The sequence below is a fragment of the Loxodonta africana genome, chromosome 17 (assembly GCF_030014295.1).
Source record: "Loxodonta africana isolate mLoxAfr1 chromosome 17, mLoxAfr1.hap2, whole genome shotgun sequence".
Lineage (NCBI taxonomy): Eukaryota > Metazoa > Chordata > Mammalia > Proboscidea > Elephantidae > Loxodonta > Loxodonta africana.
This window is the reverse complement of record NC_087358.1, coordinates 70,552,096-70,573,635: the sequence shown is the minus strand read 5'-3', so window position 1 is coordinate 70,573,635 and position 21,540 is coordinate 70,552,096. Positions and strand designations below refer to the sequence as shown.

At 39.7% G+C, this 21,540-nt stretch overlaps 1 protein-coding gene across 4 annotated transcripts in view; it reads right to left on the bottom strand.

Annotated features, from left to right (window-relative positions):
* Positions 1-21,540, bottom strand: part of LOC100670438 (histone-lysine N-methyltransferase SETDB2) — a 104,385-nt gene that overhangs the window by 13,673 nt on the left and 69,172 nt on the right. For 2 of the 4 annotated variants that reach the window (XM_064270146.1, XM_023551227.2), the window contains 6 exons: positions 20,110-20,231; positions 15,354-15,461; positions 6,925-7,058; positions 3,814-3,863; positions 1,982-2,070; positions 604-661 (listed from right to left, as the gene is read on the bottom strand). In XM_064270146.1, the coding sequence (XP_064126216.1) occupies positions 604-661; positions 1,982-2,070; positions 3,814-3,863; positions 6,925-7,058; positions 15,354-15,461; positions 20,110-20,231 (561 nt within the window). Of the gene's footprint in view, positions 1-603; positions 662-1,981; positions 2,071-3,813; positions 3,864-6,924; positions 7,059-15,353; positions 15,462-20,109; positions 20,232-21,540 lie in introns of those variants that run through there. The other 2 variants (XR_010318210.1, XR_010318209.1) reach the window with 2 other exon arrangements.

Sequence of the window (21,540 nt, the reverse complement as noted above, 5' to 3'; positions counted from 1 at the left end):
GAGACTGGAGTGAAGATGAGGGAGAGATTGGGGTGAAGATGGAGGGAGAGATTGGGGTGTAGATGGAGAGAGAGATTGAGGGGAAGATGGAGAGAGAGATTGGTGTGAAAATGGAGAAAGAGACTGGAGTGAAGATGGAGGGAGAGATTAGAGTGAAGATGGACAGATTGGAGTGAAGATAGAGACAGGGACTGGAGTGAAGGTGGAGGGAGAGATTAGAGTGAAGATGGACAGACAGGAGTGAAGATAGAGATAGGGACTGGAGTGAAGGTAGAGGGAGAGATTAGAGTGAAGATGGACAGATTGGAGTGAAGATAGAGATAGGGACTGGAGTGAAGGTGGAGGGAGAGATTGGAGTAATAACCACCAGAAGCTGGAAGAGGCAAAGAACAGATTCACCCCTAGAGCCTCTGCAAGGAGTGCAGCTCTGCCAACACCCTGATTCTGGACTTCTAGACTGTGAGAGAATAAGTTTCTGTTGTTTTAAGCCACCCAGTGTTACAGCACGCACAGGACACTAATACACCAACTCTGAAATACATAGGTCATCATTTTTAAAAGTACTGTGGGCCATATTTGTGACAGACAGCAGTTATAGCAAACCTGTATGTCTGCCAGGCTCTTCCTTCATGTGTCTTATCAAAGCCACTGCTTCAGGTTGCTAGAAGGAGAAAAATCAGGGTTACTTTACAGTGATTTTTACTACTGGCATTTAATATTGCTTAAAATGAAAACATGGAGAACTGGTGGTGCAACAGTTAAGCGCTCGGCTGCTAACTGAAAGCTTGGCAGTTCAAATCCACCCAGCAGCTCTGCAGGAGAAAAACCTGGCGATCTGGTTTGATAAAAATTACAGCCTAGGAAACCCCATGGGACAGTTCTACTCTGTCACATGAAGTCACTATGAGTTGGGATCAACCCAACAAGAAGAGAAACAACAACAAAATGAAAACCAATCTTTTTCGCTATATCCAACGATAGGCCTGTGGTGACAATCATGCTCCATATTCATCTGTAGATGCAATCATTCAGTATGAAGTGAAGGCTGCTGGCTCACGTTAATATATGAGCTAACATGTAAAAACTGTTTCAAATTCCAAAGACATTTTCGTGCACTTTATACAAAATGTTGTCAGTTGCCATGGACTCAGCTCTGACTCATGGCGACCCCATGTACAAAAGAATGAAACACTGCCTGGTCCAGCAGTGCCTTCTAACCTAGGGGGCTCGTCTTCCAGCATTACACTGAACAAGACTCTTCTGTGAGCCACAGTGTTTTCATTGGCCAATCTTTTGAAGTTGATCTCCAGTCCTTTCTTCCTAGCCTGTCTTAGTCTGGAAACTCCACTGAAACCTGTCCACCATGGGTGACCCTGCTGGTATTTGAAACACCAGCACCACGGCAACACACAAGCCACCACAGTCCAACAAACTGACATAGGGGTGGTGGTTTACACAAAATAATAATTCAGAAAATTTCAAGAGTTACAAATTAGGTTGGGTGTGGATCATACAGCTGGGAGATATTTGGCAATGTAAGAATGCTTGGCTGAATCTTCTGCAATTTTAAGACCTTGAGGACCAGGTGATGTTAGATCCTGGGATACTTTATGGGAGATGTGGGAATGCCACCTCCTGAAGGGTATGTGCTTGGATACCCATGGTACTTCTGGCTTCTCCTCAGTACTCATTTCATCATGGTTCTACCAGCCAGGAATGATCTGACGGTTTCCTGAATTCAGAATTCTTCCTAAAAAGGCATGCTCACGAGCAGCCTTGACTCTATCCTGAGATAGAGTCTAGGCTGAGAATGCAGGTGAAGAATGTTACACAAATGCTACCTATTCAAATAAGTTAGCAAATATATTTCACCTGAAATTTGGAAGTACTAAAATAAGAACGCTGTATGAAGAAATTTCAAGTTGTTTTTTTTTTAAACAAGAACATTGTATGAAGAAATTTCAAGCTAGAACAAAGTTACCAGTTCACGAATGCCTGTTGAGAGATGTTTCTTCTTTCCTCTTTTTTTTTTCATGCCTGAAATGTTGTTGTTAGGTGCCGAGTCATCACCTGAAAATATAAGTAATTAAAAACCATAATCCATAGAGGAAAAGACTAATTTTTGACTACATAAAATATAAAACTTCTATATGCCAAAGTTATTTCAAAGTTTGATATTTTAAATATCAAAAAGATATTTAAAACTTAGAATAAAGTTTGCGATACATATGATAAAGGGTTAATTTTTGAAATATAAATAAACCAATAAGAAAAAGACAAATGAGTAAAAAAATGGGCAAAGGCCATGAACAGATCACATCATAGGAAAAACAAATACAATTGGTCAGAAGATACAGCAAACAATTTCATAAGTAACAGTATGCAAATTAAAACAGAAATTTTCATCTGGCATTGAAAAAGATGATGTTTAATACAGAATGCTTGCAAGGGTTTGAGTGACCGTGTCACTATTCATGCAGCCTCTTTGGAAAATAATTAGCCAATAGTTACCTAAGGTTTCATTGCTTATACTTTTTGACCCAGCAATTCTACCTATAAGAATTTTCTCTAGTTATATTTTTTATAAAGGCACAAAGATGTACAAAGAACAATGTTAAGTACAGTATTGAATGTAACAGAAAAAACTGGAAATAATCTAACTGTCCCCTAAGCAGAGAAGTTAGGTTGTGGCATAGCTGTACCATGGAATATTATGGAGCCTTTAAAAACTAAGTTTATCCACTGGTGCCAGTGAGAAGGATCTCTAAGAAAGAGGAAGTGAAAAAGGCAAAGTACAGTAGTAGGTGTGGTTGTATACACATAAGGAAATTTTTGGAAGAACTCAACAGAAACTTAACAAGGGTTTCCTCTGGGGATAGGATTCATTACAAACAGCATTATGATCTGCTTTTTAAACTAATTCAGTATTGTCATCTTTCCTTGCCCATAAACACCAATACACTGCAATATTTTTATAGTATTTCCTGATAAAAGGGCAATGACTGACAAATGAGGGTAGAGATATTGTTTCCAGAGTATTGTTTACCACTACAAAGTGCAGCTGACATAACATAGAACTCTTTTCTGGAGTCTTGCGTGGTGCAAACAGTTAACATACTCAGATGCTGGAGGTTCAAGTCCACCCAGAGGTGCCTCAAAAGAAAGGCCTGGCAATCTACTTCTGAAAATTCAGCCACTGAAAATCCTATGGAGCACAGTTCTACTTTGACACACATGGGGTTGCCATGAGTCAGAATCAGCTTGATGGCAACTGGTTCACTGGTTTAAGTCTTTTCCAGTGAGGTCCTGATTCCAGTTCGCAGTGAGCATCTCAGATCTGGACACTGCTGTGCTGCCAAGAAGACTGAGGTCGCTCATGAATGACTGTGCTTCCCAGCACTCCACTTAGCCGGGGTCCCGTTTTCCTTAATTAGAACTGAAATGCTAACCATGTGTTCATAGGGAATCTTCAATCCAACAACGTTAGCACTTCAGCAACTGTATTAAAAATTCTGTTACTCTTTTAGAAGGGCAGTAGCGTCACAAAAGTCAAAGCTTTGTACCCTGACTTAGTTGAGTCCCGTGGTCTCAGTGCAGCTTTACTGACAGCAGGGTCTAGTTCACGAAGTACAAAAACCAGTCCATTGCGTCATACACCACACAAAGAAACTGGTGGCTGAATTTTATAAGTACATAAAATGTTAACTCTAAAACTGGTATTTCAATTCAGTGAGCCTAGTAAATCAGACTATTCCATGTCTTACTTAAATGCTTACCATTCTTCAACTTCAATACTAAATTTTGGAAACTTACCAATTTGAGTGACAACTGGAAATCCAGGAGCATGTTGTTGGCAGAACACTCTGAAAATGTACAATTCCAAAGAATCATTAAAATATTTTTCAGTTGTCAAATACTATTTCTACTTTCTTGTGATTTAAAAAGGAACTAACCTATTTTTCATAATGACTTCACCCTAAATATATATTGTTAAAGAAAATTCCTGACCCACATCCAGTGCAGATGGAGACTTGGTTAGATTTCTCCTATGCCCTCTGAGCTACAGAAAGATGGTTATATTCTCTGAACGGGTGAGTGCTGATTAAATATTCTGAACAATACTGACTCATATATATGGGTCAGTGGGATTTTATGGTACAGAGATGTGTAAAGATCCGACATGAAAGACATGCAAATTTCCATCTGAGTACTCAAAATTCTGTTGACTTTCAACAACAGTGTAAAATTGTGGGCATTAATTTAAGGAAAAAATAATTTCCAAAGTCAGCAAGGCATCTCCCCCAGATCTTAGTGTGACTACGAAGAACCTAGAGCCTAGAAATGCTCAGAGCTCCAGAAGAGAAGAAAGTAGCAGAGCAGGCCACAACTAAGGACGAAGGAGTGAATTTTATAGAACTGCTCAGGCCCCGCTTTTTTCAGCCTTCCTCCTTGGCCCCCAGCTATATCCCCTTTTCTTTCTTTGTGGTGCTGACCCCAGGATACAATCCTCCTTGCCTGTGGGAATATAAGAATTCTTACCATCTTACGCCAGCTCCCACCTCCTCTGCAAACTTCCAGCAACACCCCTCACCTCTAATCAAAATTAACCTCCTCCCCTTTTGGATTTTAGTATCACTGAGTACCTTTGTCTGCCAGGTTCTTAAAAAATCATTTTTATTTTGGAAAATTTCAAACGTATACAAAAGTAGAAAAATAATATCATGAACATTCCTGTCCCTGCCCATCACCTGTCTCAACAACTGTCAACTCAAGGCCAAGATGGTTTCCTGTGAACATCCTCCTGCTCCTGGCATGCTGTGTGCTTCTTTCTATGAGAAGCAGCAATTCTGGCCCTCCCACTTTTCTGAGGTTTAGTCTGTATCTTATTCCTTTTGTATTCTCATAGCACCTAGCAAGGTGTCTTGTGTATGACAGGCACTCTGAATGTTTAAATTCCATTTAAAAATGAATAAAAGTTTACCTGGTATTTGGTAAAACAATGAAAAAAAAAAAAGAGATCTACTTTATTGAGCCCCTATCCATGAGTTCCACTAATGTGTGCTCATTAATTTTCAAGCTTTAAGACAACAGGGCCTTAACTCCTTTTTGTTTGATTTTGTAGCTCTGCTAACATCAGTCTTTCAGAGGGTGTTTAAGGTCATTGTGAAAGCCATAATAAAACAAACTCTCTGGGTAGGTAAACAATAAGTGAGACTGAGAATATTACAACCCATTAGCGTCTCAGCAAATTGAAATAAAAAGTAGTACAAAATTCACCTATTTATACATTTCCTTTTTAATGTCTCAAATAACAAAATACCTACAGAACTTGCTAAAAATCAGATTTAGATTTATTTAGCAAACTTCTTTTAATGGTAAAAACCAAAACCAAATCAGTTGCTGTTTAGTCAGTTCCTATGCATGGCGACCCCATGTGTGGCAGAGTAAAATTATGCTCCATAGGGTTTTTAATGGCTGATTTTTCAGAAGCAGATTGCCAGGCCTTTCTCCCTAGGCACCTCTGGGTGGATTCCAGCTATCTTTCAGTTAGTAGCACAGCATTTAATGGTTTGTACCACCTACAGACTTTTTAATGGTAGGCTTGCCCATAATGTTTTGGAATATGTGGCCTAAAGCAAAAGAAGATATGGTGGCAAAGAGCAAAGATGTGGGAGCCCTGACTCCAAACTCTGCCACTTACCAGCTGTCTAACCTGAGGACAAGTTACTAAGTCTCTTAAGTCCTCAGTTTCCTCATCTAAAATAGGGAAAACAATAGTCTTTACCTCACTGAGGACTAAGTAGGTTAACATTTGCCAAGTACCTAGAACACTGCCTGGCATAAACAGTGTCTGGAACAATTTCATAAAATTGGAGTATCTGCCCAGCCTCTAAATGGAATTAAAAAAATTTTTTTTCAGAATTTAACAAATCTTACAAAAATAACGTATTTTTAAATGGCTCTCATAACATTAATCCTATTCAGAGTGCTGGGATTCAATAAAAGAAATATATTTCACTGAAATTTAAAATATTCCATCAGAAACTATGTACCTGCCCCAGAAAAGTGATAAGTATCTGCCTGGTCCTTCAACTCTGGACTAGCATTATCTTTTTTATCCCATTTTATGACTTTAAGAAGATCAAAACTGTAAAACTTTTTTTTCTTAAACTTTGTGCGACATATTTTAGATGGTACCTACACCCAAAAAAAGAGTTAACGAATTGAATATGACCAAAAAAATCAATTCTATTAACAACTGGCTTATGGATTTCTTCTAGCTAAATTGTACAATTATCTCACAGCAATGAAATCTTTCATCAGAAGGAAAACCAAGGTTCTCCGTGAATAAACATGTACAATTCTATTAAACTTGAAACATGCCTTACCAGATCCACGTTAACATTAAAAGATTATTGAAAGAAGTGAAGAAAAGTTATAAAACCAAAGGCAATACACACAGGAGTGGTTTCTTCAGGGACTTAATGATTAATTGCTGTCCCTGCTGCATAGTTTCTGTATTATTTTAGCAGCTGTTTATAGTGGTAGAAACGACATTCATTCTGCAGACAAGGTGAATGATAAACAGATGATGCTGGGGCTGCAGCAGTAAGAAATCTTTCCTGTTTGCAGAAAAGAACAAGTTTGAACTGAGTCCCTGTCTCTTGCCCCTTGAGATCAGTCATGCAGCTTTGATAACTGTGTTTTCTACCAAGAAGGAAAGTATGTAGGGAGAAAGCTGCATTATTTTCTTCCTGTGGTATTCAGGAAAGATGTTATGAATTCGGGTTCCCAACTGGCGTCTCTCAAACCATGTTCTTACTTGAAAACCATTTGAGTAAAATTAGCTTTAAAAGTCTCCTTGTCTTAATCTAATCATTCCTTACCCCAGTTCCCCAAATGTCTTAAAACTGTATTAAATACTTATAAATTCCTCGAGCTTCATCGATGTGTAGAAACGCGTGGTCGCTCTTGGCACAGAAAAAGTGGTAGTTCTTTGTACACTTTTTTTTGTCACATCCCACGGTGGCTCCTCTTTTACCACAAAATGTGCATTTCTACAGAAGAACAGATCTTGTTTTAATTATCTTTGTTAAATTTTAAAGTTCAAATTGTCATTAAATAGTATTTAAGTCAGCAACTCTGCCTTGTTATCATGGACCACGTTAGTAAAATTACATCCTGAGCTACAAACATTACTGACATTTAGCCACTCATTTGGAAACTTCATTAAAACATCAACTGTCTAGAATGCTTTGTGTGGACTGTTTTAGAATTACCTGGTTAAAAGCAAAACAAACATGAAATAGAGAACAGAGAAACAATAGAAAGAATCAACAAAACCAAAAGTTGGTTCTTGGAAAGGACTAATAAAATCAACAAACCACTGGCCAAACTGACAAAAGAAAAACAGGAGAGGATGCAAATAGCCCAAATAAGAAATGAAATGGGGGATATTAAAACAGACCCAACTGAAATAAAAAGGATCATAACAGAGTATTATGAAAAACTATACTTCAACAAATTTGAAGATATAGAGGAAATGGACAAATTTCTAGAAACACACTACCAACCCAAAATAACAAAAAATGTTGAAAAACTGACCAAACCCATAGCAAGAGAAGCGGTTGCAAAGGTAATTAAAAAAAACAAAAACTCCCAACCAAAAAAAGCCCTGGCCCAAATGGCTTCACTGCAGAATTCTACCAAACATTCAGAGAAGAGCTTACACCAGTACTACTCAAACTATTTCAGAACATAGGAAAGGAAGTGATACTTCTGAATTCATTCTATGAAGCCAGCATAACCCTGATACCAAAACCAAAGATACCACAAAAAAAGAAAATTACAGACCAATAGCTCTCATGAATATAGATGCAGAAATTCTCAACAAAATTCTAGCCAATAGAATTCAGCATCATACCAAAAAAATAATACACCACGACCAAGTAGGATTCATACCTGGTTTAACATTAGAAAATCAATGTAATCCACCACATAAATAAAAGGAAAGAAAAGAATCATGTGATCATCTCAGTCGACAAAGAAAAGGCATTCGACAAAGTCCAACACCCATTCCTGATAAAAAATCTCAATATAATAGGTACAGAAGGGAAATTTCTCAACATAATAAAGGGCATCTATACAAAACCAATACCCAACATCATTTTTTTTTTGCTTGCCAAAATTGAGAACTTTACTATTTTTTTATTGTGCTTTAAGTGAAAGTTTACAATTCAAGTCACTTTCTCATACAAAGATTTTATACACACATTGTTATATGACCCTAGTTGTTCTCCCTATAGTGTGACAGCACACTCCTCCTCTCCACCCTGTATTTCCTGTGTCCATTCAACCAGCTCCTGTCTCCTTCTGCCTTCTCATCTCGCCTCTAGACAGGAGCTGCCCAGTCTCATGTATCTACTTGAGCTAAGAAGCACATTCCTCACCAGCATCATTTTATCCAGTATTTTATAGTCTAGGCTAATCTTTGTCTGAAGAGTTGGCTTCAGGAATGGTTTAAGTTTTGAGTTTAGTTTTGACATGGTCTGGGGGCCATGTCTTCTGGGGTCCCTCCAGTCTCAGTCAGACTAAGTCTGGTCTTTTTACTAGAATTTGAGTTCTGCACCCTATTTTTCTCCTCCTCCATCAGGGAGCCAACATCATTCTTAAGGGAGAGAGGCTGAAAACATTCCCCTTGAGAACAGGAACAAGACAAGGATGCCCTTTATCACCACTCCTACTTAACGCTGTGCTGAAAGTTCTAGCTAGAGTCATAAGGCAAGAAAAAGAAATAAAAGGAATCCAAATCGGTAATAAAGAAGTTACACTGTCCCTATTTGCAGATGATATGATACTATACATAGAAAACCCAAAAGACTCCATGAAAAAACTACTGGAACTAATAGATTCAGCAGAGTAGCAGGATACAAGATAAACATACAAAAACCAGTTGGATTCCTATACACCAATAAAGAGAATGATGAAAAGGAAATCAGGGAAACGATATCACTTATAATAGCCCCTAAAAAAATAAAATGCTTAGGAATAAATCTAACCAGGGATGTAAAAGACCTATACAAAGAAAACTACAAAACACTACAGCAAGAAATCAGAAGAGATCTACAGAAATGGACAAACATACCATGCTCATGGATAGGTAGACTCAACATTGTAAAAATGACAATTCTACCAAAAGCAATTTACAAATACAATGCAATCTCAGTGCAAATACCACCAACATTCTTTAAAGAGATGGAAAAACTAATCGTTAACTTTATATGGAAAGGGAAGAAGCCCCCGATGAGTAACTCACTATTGAAGAAGAAGAATAAAGTAGGAAGACTACCTCACCTCAGAACCTACTATTTAGCTACAGTACTCCAAATAGCCTGGTACTGATACAATGACAGATATATTGACCAATGGAACAGAATTGAGAACTCAGATGAAAATCCATCCACCTATGGTCACCTGATCTTCAACAAGGGCCCAAAGTCCATCAAATGGGGAAAAGACAGTCCATTTAACAAATGAGGCTGGCAAAACTGGAAGTCCATCTGCAAAAGAATGAAACAGGACCCATACCTCACACCATACACAAGAACTAATTAAAAATAGATCAAGACCTAAATATAAAGCCCGAAAGTATAAAGTTAATAGAAGAAAAAATAAAATCAATGCTAGAGGCCTGAATACACAGCATTAAACCCACTGCTGTCAAGTCGATTCCTTGGGCCTGAGCATGGCCAACCTCTGTGGATCATAAAAAAAAAAACAAAAACCTGTTGCCGTTGATTCCGACTCATGGCAACCCTATAGGACAGAGTAGAACTGCCCCATAGAGTTTCCAAGGAGCACCTGGTGGATTTGAACTGCCGACCTCTTGGTTAGTAGCCATAGCACTTAGCCACTGGGGTTTCCTACATAGCAAAACCATAACCAATAACACAAAAACTCCAGAAGCTAGATAACTGAGATCTTCTAAAAATTAAACACTTAGCTCATCAAAAGAGTAAAAAGAGAAACTACACACTGGGAAAAAAATTTTGGCCATTACAAATCAGACAAAGGTCTAATTTCTAAAATCTACAGGGAAATCCAACACCTCTACAACAAAAAGACAAATAATCAAATTAAAAAAAGGGCAAAGGAAATGAACAGACACTTCACCAAAGAAGACATTCAAGCAGCTAACAGATCCATGAGGAAATGCTCGAGATCACTAGCCATTAAAAAAAAAGAAAATAGAGATGCAAATCAAAACCACAATGAGATACCATCTTACCTCCAGCATTACTGGCAAGAATCAAAAAAACAGGAAATAACAAATGTTGGAGAGGCTGCTTGGAGATTGGAACTCTTACGCAGTGCTGGTGGGAATGCAAAATGATACAACCATTTTGTAAACCGATATGGTACTTCCTTAGAAAGCTAGAAACAGAAATACCATATGATCCAGCAATCCCACTCCTAGGAATATATCCTAGAGAAATAAGAGTCATCACACGAATAGACATACGCACACCCATGTTCACTGCAGCATTGTTCACAATAGCAAAAATGTGGAAACAATCTACATGCTCATCAACAGATGAATGGATAAACAAACTGTGGTACATACACACAATGAAGTACTATGCAACGATAAAGAACAATGATGAATCTGTGAAGCATCTCATAACATGGATGAATCTGGAGGGCATAATGCTAAGTGAAATAAGTCCATCACGAAAGGACAGATATTATATAAGACCACTACTGTAAAAACTCATGAAAAGGTTTACACACAAAAAGTAGCAATTTTTGATGGTTATGAGGGAGGGGTGAGGATGGAAAAATACTAAATAGACAATAGAAAAGCAGTAACTTTGGTGAAGGGTAAGACAGTACACAACACTTGGGAAGCCAGCACAACTTGTACAAGGCAAGGTCATAGAAGCTCCATACCAAAAAAACCCAAACCTGTTGCTGTCAAGTCGAATCCAACTCATAGCTACTCTAAAGAAAAGAGCAGAACTGCCCCATAGGGTTTCCGAGGAGTGCCTGGTGGATTTGAAATGCCAACCTTAAGGCTAGCAGCTGTAATTCTTAAGCACTACGCAGCCAGCGTTTCTGAAAGCTCCATAGACACATCCAAACTCCCTGAGGGACCGAATTGCTGGGCTAAGGCCTTGGCAGACCTTGGTCTCGGGGAATATCTAGCTCAATTGGCATAATAGTTTATAAAGAAAATGTTCTACATTCTATTTTGGTGAGTAGCATCTGGGGTCTTAAAAGCCTGTAAGTGGCCATCTAAGACTCTACTGGTCTCACCCCTTCTGGAGCAAGAAAGAATGAAGAAAACTAAACAAACAAGGGAAAGATTAGGCCAAAGGACTAATGGACCACCCCTACCATGGCCTCCATCAGACAGTCTAGTACAGCTAGATGGTGACCGGCTACCACTGCTGACTGCTCTGACAAAATTTTAACTCACAAAAAAAGATCAGACTTACTGGCCTGACAGAAACTGGAGAAACCCAGAGAGTATGGCCCCTGGACACCCATTTAGCTCAGTAATGAAGTCACTCCTCAGGTTTACCCTTCAGCCAAAGAGTAGACAGGCCCATAAAACAAAATGAGGCTAAAGGGACACACCAGCCCAGGGGCAAGTACTAGAAAGCAGGAGGGGACAGGAAAGCCGGTAATAGGGATCCCAAGGTTGAGAAGGGAGAGTGTTGACATGTTGTTGGGCTGTTAACCAGTGTGATAAAACAATATGTGTACTGATTAATGAGAAACTAGTTTGTTCTGTAAACCTTCATCTAAAGTACAGTAAAAAAATTGAAAAACCATCTTGTCTCAAAAAAATCTTTTTAAAAAGAGATTTCTAAAAAGCAGAGTCATCAAAATTATCAAGCTCTAGGCAGAGGGTCCCGTAGGAACATTGAGACTGATGTGAGAGCAGTTCTAATCCAAGTAATGTGTGAAGCACCAGCTGGAAGCGACAAGGCTGAGCTCAGGCCAGGGTGTGAGCAAACACGGGGCCACTGAGGGGCTTCATGTGGGTTCAAAGCAACAATGGTGGGGGGTTTGAGCCTTGGTTGAAACTCAAAGGTAAGTGGTGGCCTGGATGTAGGTTGCAAAGTGTTGAAGAAGTAGGTTAGAAGCAAGGTGTGTCAGAGTTTCAGATTAAGTGGGGCGGGACACAACATGTCCAAAGACCAGGAAGGGTTTGTCGGACAGGACAGCATGGTGGCCTCCATCCTTCCTTGGTGGGGCGCCCTGTGTGAAGGCACGCACAGCTGACTTCCTCTGATGCCTGAAGGTCTTGTAGCACCTGAGCCGTCACCGTAAGCAGCTCTGTGCTGCAGTGCAGGACACAGTGCTGAGTGGGGCCTAGCCCCCCACAAGGAGCCTGAATGGCAAGCAGCTGAGCTGGCAGTGGGCCAAGAGTCAGAGGACCTGGATGGCATCCTGGATAGGCCACTAAGAGTGACCTTGGGCCAGTCACTTCCCCTCCCTTAGGCTCAGGTTCCCTCCAAAAAGACAACAATACCTGTTTACTGTGGAAGGTAACATGAGATAAAATAAGTGAAACCTCTTTAGGATTTATGTAAAAAAAAAAAAAAAACTGAACTACACTATAGGGTTTCCAAGGCTATAATCTTTATGGCTGGTGGGTTCCAAATGCCAACCTTTTGGTTAGCAGCCAAGTGCTTTAACCACTGCACCACCAAGGCTCCAGAATCTATGTAGTAAGGCATAAAAAAGCAAAGCAAAACAAAAAAATTGAGTAGTAACAGTTTTCCTTAGTTCAATTTATTTAATCCCTTGCTTTTATTTATTGACGGCACTGGGTTTTTTTAAATTTAATTATTTATAGTAGGCAAGGGGGAGAGTCTGAGATGAGATCAAAGAGTCAGGAGGGCTGGGTGTTGTGGGGCTTACAAGCCAGTGTCAGGAGTTCTGTTTTATCTGTGTGCACGGGGAACACACATTGATTTACATTTTTAAGAGACCAGTGGCTGCTGGGTGGGGATGGGCTGAGTGGGGTGGCGCAGGAGAGAAAGCAGGACAAGTCTCAGGGGTCTTCAGCAGTTGTCCAAGGGACTTCACTTCAGTCAGTGCTAAGAGAGAAGTGGACAGCTACAAGATATGCTAGGGGTCATGCTGGGCGGGGGTGATGAGGGAGAGACCAGCCTTAGCCTTTTGACTTGAGCAAATGGCTGGTGGTAGTGTTGTTTACTGAGGTGGGGAGTGAGCAGGTTTGGATGGAGGATGTGTGTAAGTGTGTAGGGGGTGGAATTACCTTCTTTCCTGGCCAGTTTAATATGAGATACTATTAGATATCCATGTAGATATGTCAGGAAGCTAGCTGGATGCATGGCTCTGGCGTCCTAGGGAGAGGACAGACCAAGTATAGCTAGAGCTGTGAGGCCCTGGCATATTCATAGTATTTAAATGATGCAGACAGGATGACGTCACCTAGGAAGGATGTTCAGCTAGAAGCAGCAGCCCAGGACACAGCCCTGAGTTTAAAAGTCAGGCAGAGAAGGAGGAAGCAACCAAGGTATCTGGGAAGAAGCAGCCAAAAATGTGGGAGATGCACTAGGAAAGAGCAGTGTAATGGACTGAATTTCTTGGTTAGGCCATGTGTAGTTGTCCTCCATTTTGTGATTTGCCTATGTGTTATAAATCATAATAATCTCTGTGGTTAAGAGAATTACTTGGGTCATCTCCCTGATCCAAAAGGGCATTTCCCTGGAGTGTGGCCTGAGATAAGAGATAAAAGGAAAGGGAAACAAGCAGGGAGTTGGGGACCTCATACCACCAAGAAAGCAGCACCAGGAGTCCCTGCGCCTGAGAAGCTCCTTGACCAGGGGAAGACTGAGGACAAGGACCCTCCTGCAGAGCCAACAGAGAGAGAAAGCCTTCCCCTGGAGCTGACACCCTGAATTTGGACTTAAAACCTACTAGACTGTGAGAAAATAAATTTCTCTTTGTTAAAGCCATCCACTTGTGGTATTTCTGTTATAGCGGCACTAGATAACTACGATAAGGAGTATGAAGGGAAGTCAAAAGAAGAAAGTGCTTCAGGATACAGGGTGTTGTCAATTGCACACTAAATGCTGCTGAGGTCAATGAGGTCCAGGAAGCGACACTGTACTGAGTTTCCTAGGATCAGGGAGGGTTTTTTTTTTCCGCTGATGTGATCAGTTGATCATGTTTATATGCTGAGGGGAATAAGTGAGTAGAAAGGGAGATACTGAGTGAGTAAAGTAGGGGAAATGCCTGGTTCTTAAGGGGAGTCCCTGGAAGGTACAAATAGTTAATGCGCTTGGCTGGTAACTGAAAGGTTGAAGGTTCAAGTTCACCCAGAGGCACCTTAGAAGAAAGGCCTGGTGATCTACTTTCAAAAAATCAGCCACTAAAAACCCTACAGAGCACAGTTCTACTCTGACACACATGGGGTCACCATGAGTCAGAATGGACTAGATGTCAACTGTTTTTTTAATTTGTTTTTAATATTTTATTGTATTTTAGGTGAAAGTTTACACAGCAAATTAGATTCCCATTCAACAATTCATACACAGATTGTTCCGTGAAGTTGGTTTCAATCCCCGTAATGTGTCAGCGCTCTCACCGTTTCCACCCATCCAGTTTCCCTGTCCCTCCTTGCCTTCTCATCTTTGCTTTTGTGTCAGTGTTAACCGTTTGGTCTCGTACAGTTGATCATTTAAGGAAGCATATTCCTCATGGGCGTTATTGTTTATTTTACAGGCCAATCTATTATTTGACTGATAGGTGACCTCCAGGAGTGGCTTCAGTTCCAGATTAAAAGGGTATCTTAGGGTGATAATCTCAGGGGTTCCTAGTTTGGTTTTTGATTTGGTTCTTAAGGAGTGGAGGAAGGCAGGCTCTGGTTAAATGAGAAAATGTGGCTGTTGTTGTTAGTTGTTGGCAAGTTGATTCCGACTCACAGCAACACCACGAGTGCAGAGTAGAACTGCCCCACAGGCTTCCAAGGCTGGGACCTTTGGAAGCTGATCGCCAGGCCTGTCTTCCGAGGCACCTCTGAATGGGTTCAAACCACCAACCTTCTGGCTAGTAGTCAAGGCTTAACTGTTTGCACCACCCACGGACTCCTAAGGAAGAAAATAAGCATCCTTTTTGTTAAAGTGAGTTTGAGGTGGGATCCTTCCACTTAGAGCCCAAAGCATTCTAGCTGACATCTCTTGATAAAGTCATTATAGTTTCAACTTTTTGAGATGCTTCTTTATCCTTGGCTTATCAAATAGACATCCTTTCAAAGATATCCCCCAAGGACCTGCTTATTCTGTATGAGTAATAAAATCACTTATACTTACCAACTTCTTTCCCCTATGGATTTCTTTCTTTACTGATTCCACATCAAAGTTTCTATCAAGATTAAATGGTTCGTGATCATCACATTCCACAAGTGCTGAAGAATACAACTGTAGATTTAAAAAAAAAAAAAATCTAGAGTATGCACAAAGTAATGTTAAAAGCTACAAGTCAGAAAATGGTATCAAAAAGTACTCGCCAGGAGTGGAAGACAGATTGGGGTAGAACAGCGACTGCCTTATGTGATATATGAGTGGGCCACAGCCATCCCTCTTCTCTGGGAGCAGCCCCTGGTCTCCAGGTAAGGGGTCCTGGCAGCCATGCTTTATACTGTGTAAACCTCAACCCCAACAACGAATTGGACCTAGGGGGACCCTAACCCAAAACTGGCTAATCAGATAGCCCCACTCATGGTGACCTCATGCACAATGGAACAAAAGGCTGCCTTTGGGAGCCAGGAAATGCCCCTACAGCCGTATAGCAAACACCCCCATTTTTGTTTAGGTCTGTGCAAGTTTTTATGTGTTGCCTGTGCCATCCCCACGATCAGTTGTAGATCAGACCACTCTGATCCATAGGGTTTTCACTGACTGATTTTTGGAAATAGATTGCCAGGCCTTTCTTTCTAGTCTGTCTTAGTCTGGAAGCTCCACTGAAACCTGTTCGGCATCACAGCAGCACATAAGCTTCCACTGAGGGACAGGTGGTGGCTGCACATGAGGTACACTGGCTGGGAATTGAACCCAGGTCTCCTGTATGGAAGGTGAGAATTCTACCACTGAACCACCATTGCTCCCTTTTTCTATCCTGTTGTTGTGTGCTGTCGAGTCGTTCCTGACTCACAGAGACCCTATATGACAGAGGAGACCTGCCCCATAGGGTTTCCCAGGCTGTAATCTTTATAGAAGCAGATCACCAGGTCTTTTCTCCCACGAAGCTGCTGGTGGGTTAGCAGCCAAGTGCTTAAACACTGCGCCACCAGGGTTCCTTTTCCCTATCCTAGGAGTGTAGAACAGACTCTGAGCAGCAGCTGAAATGACATGGTCAGCAAGGAGAGCAAGTCAGTCTGCAAAGACAGAAAAACAAAACCCAGGGGAGAGAGAGGACGCCTGGGCCCTGACAGCATTGCAGGTTCTCTTTCTTGAGATCTGCCTGCATGCCTCCTTTGGGAGCCAGACAATGCCCCTGCAGCCTTAAAACAAACACCCCCATTTTTGTTTAGGTTGGCTCAAGTTTCCACGTGTTGTCTGAAACCAAAAGAATCTAACAGACCTCTGAATCAAAGATCAGTATTACACATATACTCAAATCACAAACGGCATAAAAAAATAAATAAGAGAAAATAAGTTTCTTATAAAAAGCAGAAAAATCATAAAGAAAACAAGAAGGATTTCATTAAAATCAAATTTTAAGAAGTTTTCTTACTGTGCATTAGGTGAAAGTTCACAAAACAAATTAGTTTCCCATTCAATAGTTTGTACATAAAGTGTTCCATGACATTGTTTCATTCCCCACAATGTGCCAGCACTCTCCCCATTTCTGCCCTGGGTTCCCCATTTCCTTTCCTCCTGATTTTCTACCCCATCCTGCCTTCTTGTCTTTGCTCTAGGGCAAATGTTACCCTTTTAATCTCATACAATTGATTGTTCTAAGGAGCATGTTCCTATCAGGTATTATTATTTTATGGGCCTGTCTATGGTTTGGAGACCCTTGTGGTATAGTGGTTAAGTGCTACTATGGCTGCTAACCAAGCGGTTGGCAGTTCAAATCCACCAGGTGCTCTTTGGAAATTCCAGTTCAGAAGAGTGTCTGAGGGGATCCTCCAGTCTCTGTCAGACAAAATTAATTTTTTTGCCCTTTGAAAGACATTGCTAAGGAAACAAAGAGGCAAGCCAGGGACTGGGAGGAAATGTTCGTAATACAAACATCTGACAAAAGACTTGCATCCTATAATATAAGGGAAACTCTTACAAGTCAATATGACAAACAATTCAATTAAAAATGGGCAAAAAATATGAACATACACTATAAAAGAAGTGTTACATCTGGCAAATAAGTACATGGAAAGATACTCAACATCATTAGCTCTCAGTGAGATACCATGAGATCCCACTGTATGCCCACTTGACTGGTTAAAATTAAAAAGAATGAAATACCAAGTGTAGATTGGATGTGGAACAAATGGAACTCATGAACATGGCTGGCAGAAATGTAAAACGGTAAATCACTTTGGTGAAAAAGGCTGAAAAGATCAAGGGAATCTATAGACTTTCTAGAACTAGTACAAGTTTGGCAAGGTTGTTGGATAAAATGAACACATAATAATCAATAGTGTTACAATCAGAACACAATTAAAGAGAATGTTGACAAAACGTAGAAAATGTAACTAATGTCACTCATCAATTTGTGTGGAAACTGTCAAATAGGAACCTAACTTGCTGTGTAAACTTTCACCATAAACACAGTAAAATATTATTTAAAAGAAAAATCAGTAGTGTTTGCATATACCAGTAGTAACTAATTTTAGGTTTTAGGAAAGGCAACAACAACAACAAAAATTAACAAACCCAGGAATAAGCCTAACTCAAAGTTCTAGACCTCTATAGGAAAAATACTGCTGAACATTTTTTAAATTTATAAAAGAAGCCATGAAGCACTGGAGAGAGAGACCCTGTTTATGAATGGGAAGATTCACATTTCGTAGAATATCTGTTTTTCCCCAATTCATCTATAAATTCAATGCATTCCAAACAAAATTTCAATGTGGATTTTGTGAAACTTGACAAACTGATCTCAAAATTTCCAACTCAAAAAAACAGCCAAGCCTTATTATAAAGCCACAGCAATTGCGACAGTGTTGAACTGGCTCAGGGACATACAGACGGAGGAGAGCTAGCAGCAGATCCATGCACACATGATATAGTCTATCATTGGCACAAGAGTTAAATAAGCGGCTCTGCAGCCGGACTGCCTGGGACAGAATCCGGGCTTAGTCACTAGTCCTGTGAATGCGGGAAAGTTAATCTCTCTGTGCCTCAGCTGTTTCATCTCTAAATTGGGGATAATAATAGTACCTACTTTATCTCTTAGCGTTGTTGTGAGGGTTAATAGCTTAATACAGGTAAAGTTCCCAGAACATTACCTTGTACATAGTAAGCACTGAATAGTCATAATAATAGCATGTGATATCATTACAAACAAGTCAGTGAGGAAAGGACAGACTTCAGTATACGGTGCTGGGCAAAGTGCTTCATCATATGAAAATAAATAAAATTAGGTCCCTTCCTCGTATGGTAATCAAAAATAAATTCCAGTTGGATTAAGAAATGGAATGAGAAAAGCAAAATTTTAAAACTTTGGGGAAAATAGAGTTAGCATAGAAAAGCCATTTTTAGGTGCAGGAAAGCACAAATTACAAAGGATAATGATAAATTTAACTACATGAAAAGCTCTGTCTAACAGAAAATACCATAAATAAAATTAAAAGCCAACATCTATAATAAAGCATTAGGATTTATTTATGTGTAAGTAAGTATACCTAAGAAAACCAAACATCTCAAAGATAAAGTGTAAAGCCTACCAACATACAATTCACAGAAGCAGAAAGCAGAAGGGCCCATGAGCACGTTAAATGATGCGCAACGCTAGTCATAATCAGGGAATGCATATGAGAACGAGATGCCATTTCACACCCATCAGTGGGGGAAAATGACAGTCTCACAATATCAAGTGTTGACAAGGATGAAGAGGCAAAGAAACTCTGAATCAACTGGTGGAAGTCAACCTTGGTACAATCTTCCCCTTGAGAGCAATTTGGCAATTTTAGTGAAGTGTATACACTCCCCACCTGTGCCCACATGGAGACATCCTCACAGTGCGTGAGGAGGCCTAGAAAGGGTGCTTATTAGACATATTACAAAAAAAAAAGGAAAAACCTAAATGTTCATTCACAGGAAAATAGTGATATTATCATCAAATGGAGTACTATATTTAAAATGAAAGCATTAGAGCTACATTTGTCAACCTGGATAAGTCTCAGAAACCTACATGTAAAATTCAAGAACATGTAAAACAATATATCTTGCTTAAACCAAAAAAAAACCCAAACCCGTTGCCGATGAGTTGATTCCGACCCAGCGACCCTATAGGACAGGGTAGAACTGTCCCACAGGGTTTCCAAAGAGCGCCTGGTGGATTCGAACTGCAGACCTTTTGGTTAGCAGCCAAGCTCTTAACCACTGCACCACTAGGGTTTCCAGATCTTGCTTACAAGTACTAAAATATATGTGGTGGAATTATAAAAATACAAGTTAATGATAAACACTACATCTGTGATGGTGATTACCTCTGGGGAGGGAAAGGAAGAGGGGAATAGAGAGAGATAGAGGGGACCTTCAGGATCTATAATGTTTTATTTCTTTAAAAAAAAAAAAAAAAACCCAAAGCAAATATCACATAATGTTATGATTTTATAAATATGGGTGGAAGGTCTATGGGTATCTGTTATATTTGAAATATTAAAATATCTTTAAAGAAGCTTCTTGACTACAATTTTTCTTTTTGTGTTTGGCCAGTTGTAAATAAAATAAAAAGTATAAAAAGGAATCAAAATATCGAAATGGCAAATGTTTTGTTATATATATGTAAATACCCAAAAATGTAACCATAACATGGTTAGACTGACACACTTACAAAAGTTAAAAAAAAAAAATGCTCCCCAAATCTCTAAAAGTACTGATGTGTTTTCAGTTAACTTACCAAACAATTTTCATGAGCAGCTACATTCTCTGCTTGCGCAAAGTACAGTACGCTATAATCGAGGCCTTCGGGGCAGAGTGCACATGTTTTTTTTTCCAACTTTTCTGCAACCTGAAAGACACCTATAAGTAACATCCCTGGTGAGAAACAGGTAAGTGGAAACATTTTGTCTTGCTAAATCCTCCACCAGTCTTAATGCAGAAGACAGGGAGCTTGTTTTACGAGAGATTCTTAATTCCCAGGGAGCAAAAGTAAATTGGAGCCCAAGTGGGAAAGAAAATTATATTTTTCAAAAATGGGTTAATGAAAGAAAACAAAAAACACAACAAATTCATTTAAAAATGCCTAGAAGTGAAGAAAAACTTTATTCAAGGAATACACGTCAACAAAGAAAATGATACTGTATTCAAGATATACTGCTCTGGTTATTACATGTTAAAAAAAAAAGTTTAGATCTCTACTTCATGCCATATTCAAAATTAAATTCTAGGTGAATTAAAGAAGTAAATGACCAATGTACTTTGATTTGTTGTTGTTAGATGCTGTTGATGTCTGGTCCTGCGCCATCCTCACAATCGTTGCTATGTTTGAGCCCATTGTTCCAGCCACTATGTCAATCCATCTCTTTGAGGGTCTCCCTCTTTTTGAATGACCCTCTACTTTACCAAACATGATGTCCTTCTCCAGGGACTGGTCCCTCCTGATGATGTGGCCAAAGCAGGCGAGACAAAGTCTCGCCATCCTCGCTTTTAAGGAGCATTCTGGCTGCACTTCCTCCAACAGTTCTGTTCGTTCTTCTGACAGTCCACAGTATATTCAATATTCTTTACCAACACCACAATTTGAATGCATCAATTCTCTGGTCTTCCTTAATGACTATCCAGCTTTCACATGCATATGAAGTGACTGAAAATACCATGGCTTGGGTCAGAGGCAACTTAGTCAACAAGGTGACATCTTCGCTTTTTAACACTTTAAAAAGTTCTTTTTGCAAACAGAACCCGTACCTCACACCATACAGAAAAACTAATTGAAAGTCTGTTAAATGAGGAAAAGACAGTCTCTTCAACCATAACTGGATATCCATCTGTAAAAAAATGAAACAGGACCCATACATCACACTATACACAAAAACTAACTCAAAATGGATCAAAGACCTAAATATAAAATCTGAAACGATAAAGATCATTGAAAAAAAAAAAAACAGGGACAATGCAAGGGGCCCTAATACATGGTATAAATAGTATATAAGCCATAACTAACAATGCACAAACACCAGAAAAGAAACTAGATAACTGGGAGCTCCTAAAAATCAAACACTTATTACTCATCAAAAGACTTCACTGAAAGAGTAAAAAGAGAGCCTATAGACTGGGAAAAAAATTTTGGCTGTGACATATCCAATAAAGGTCTAATCTCTAAAATCTACAA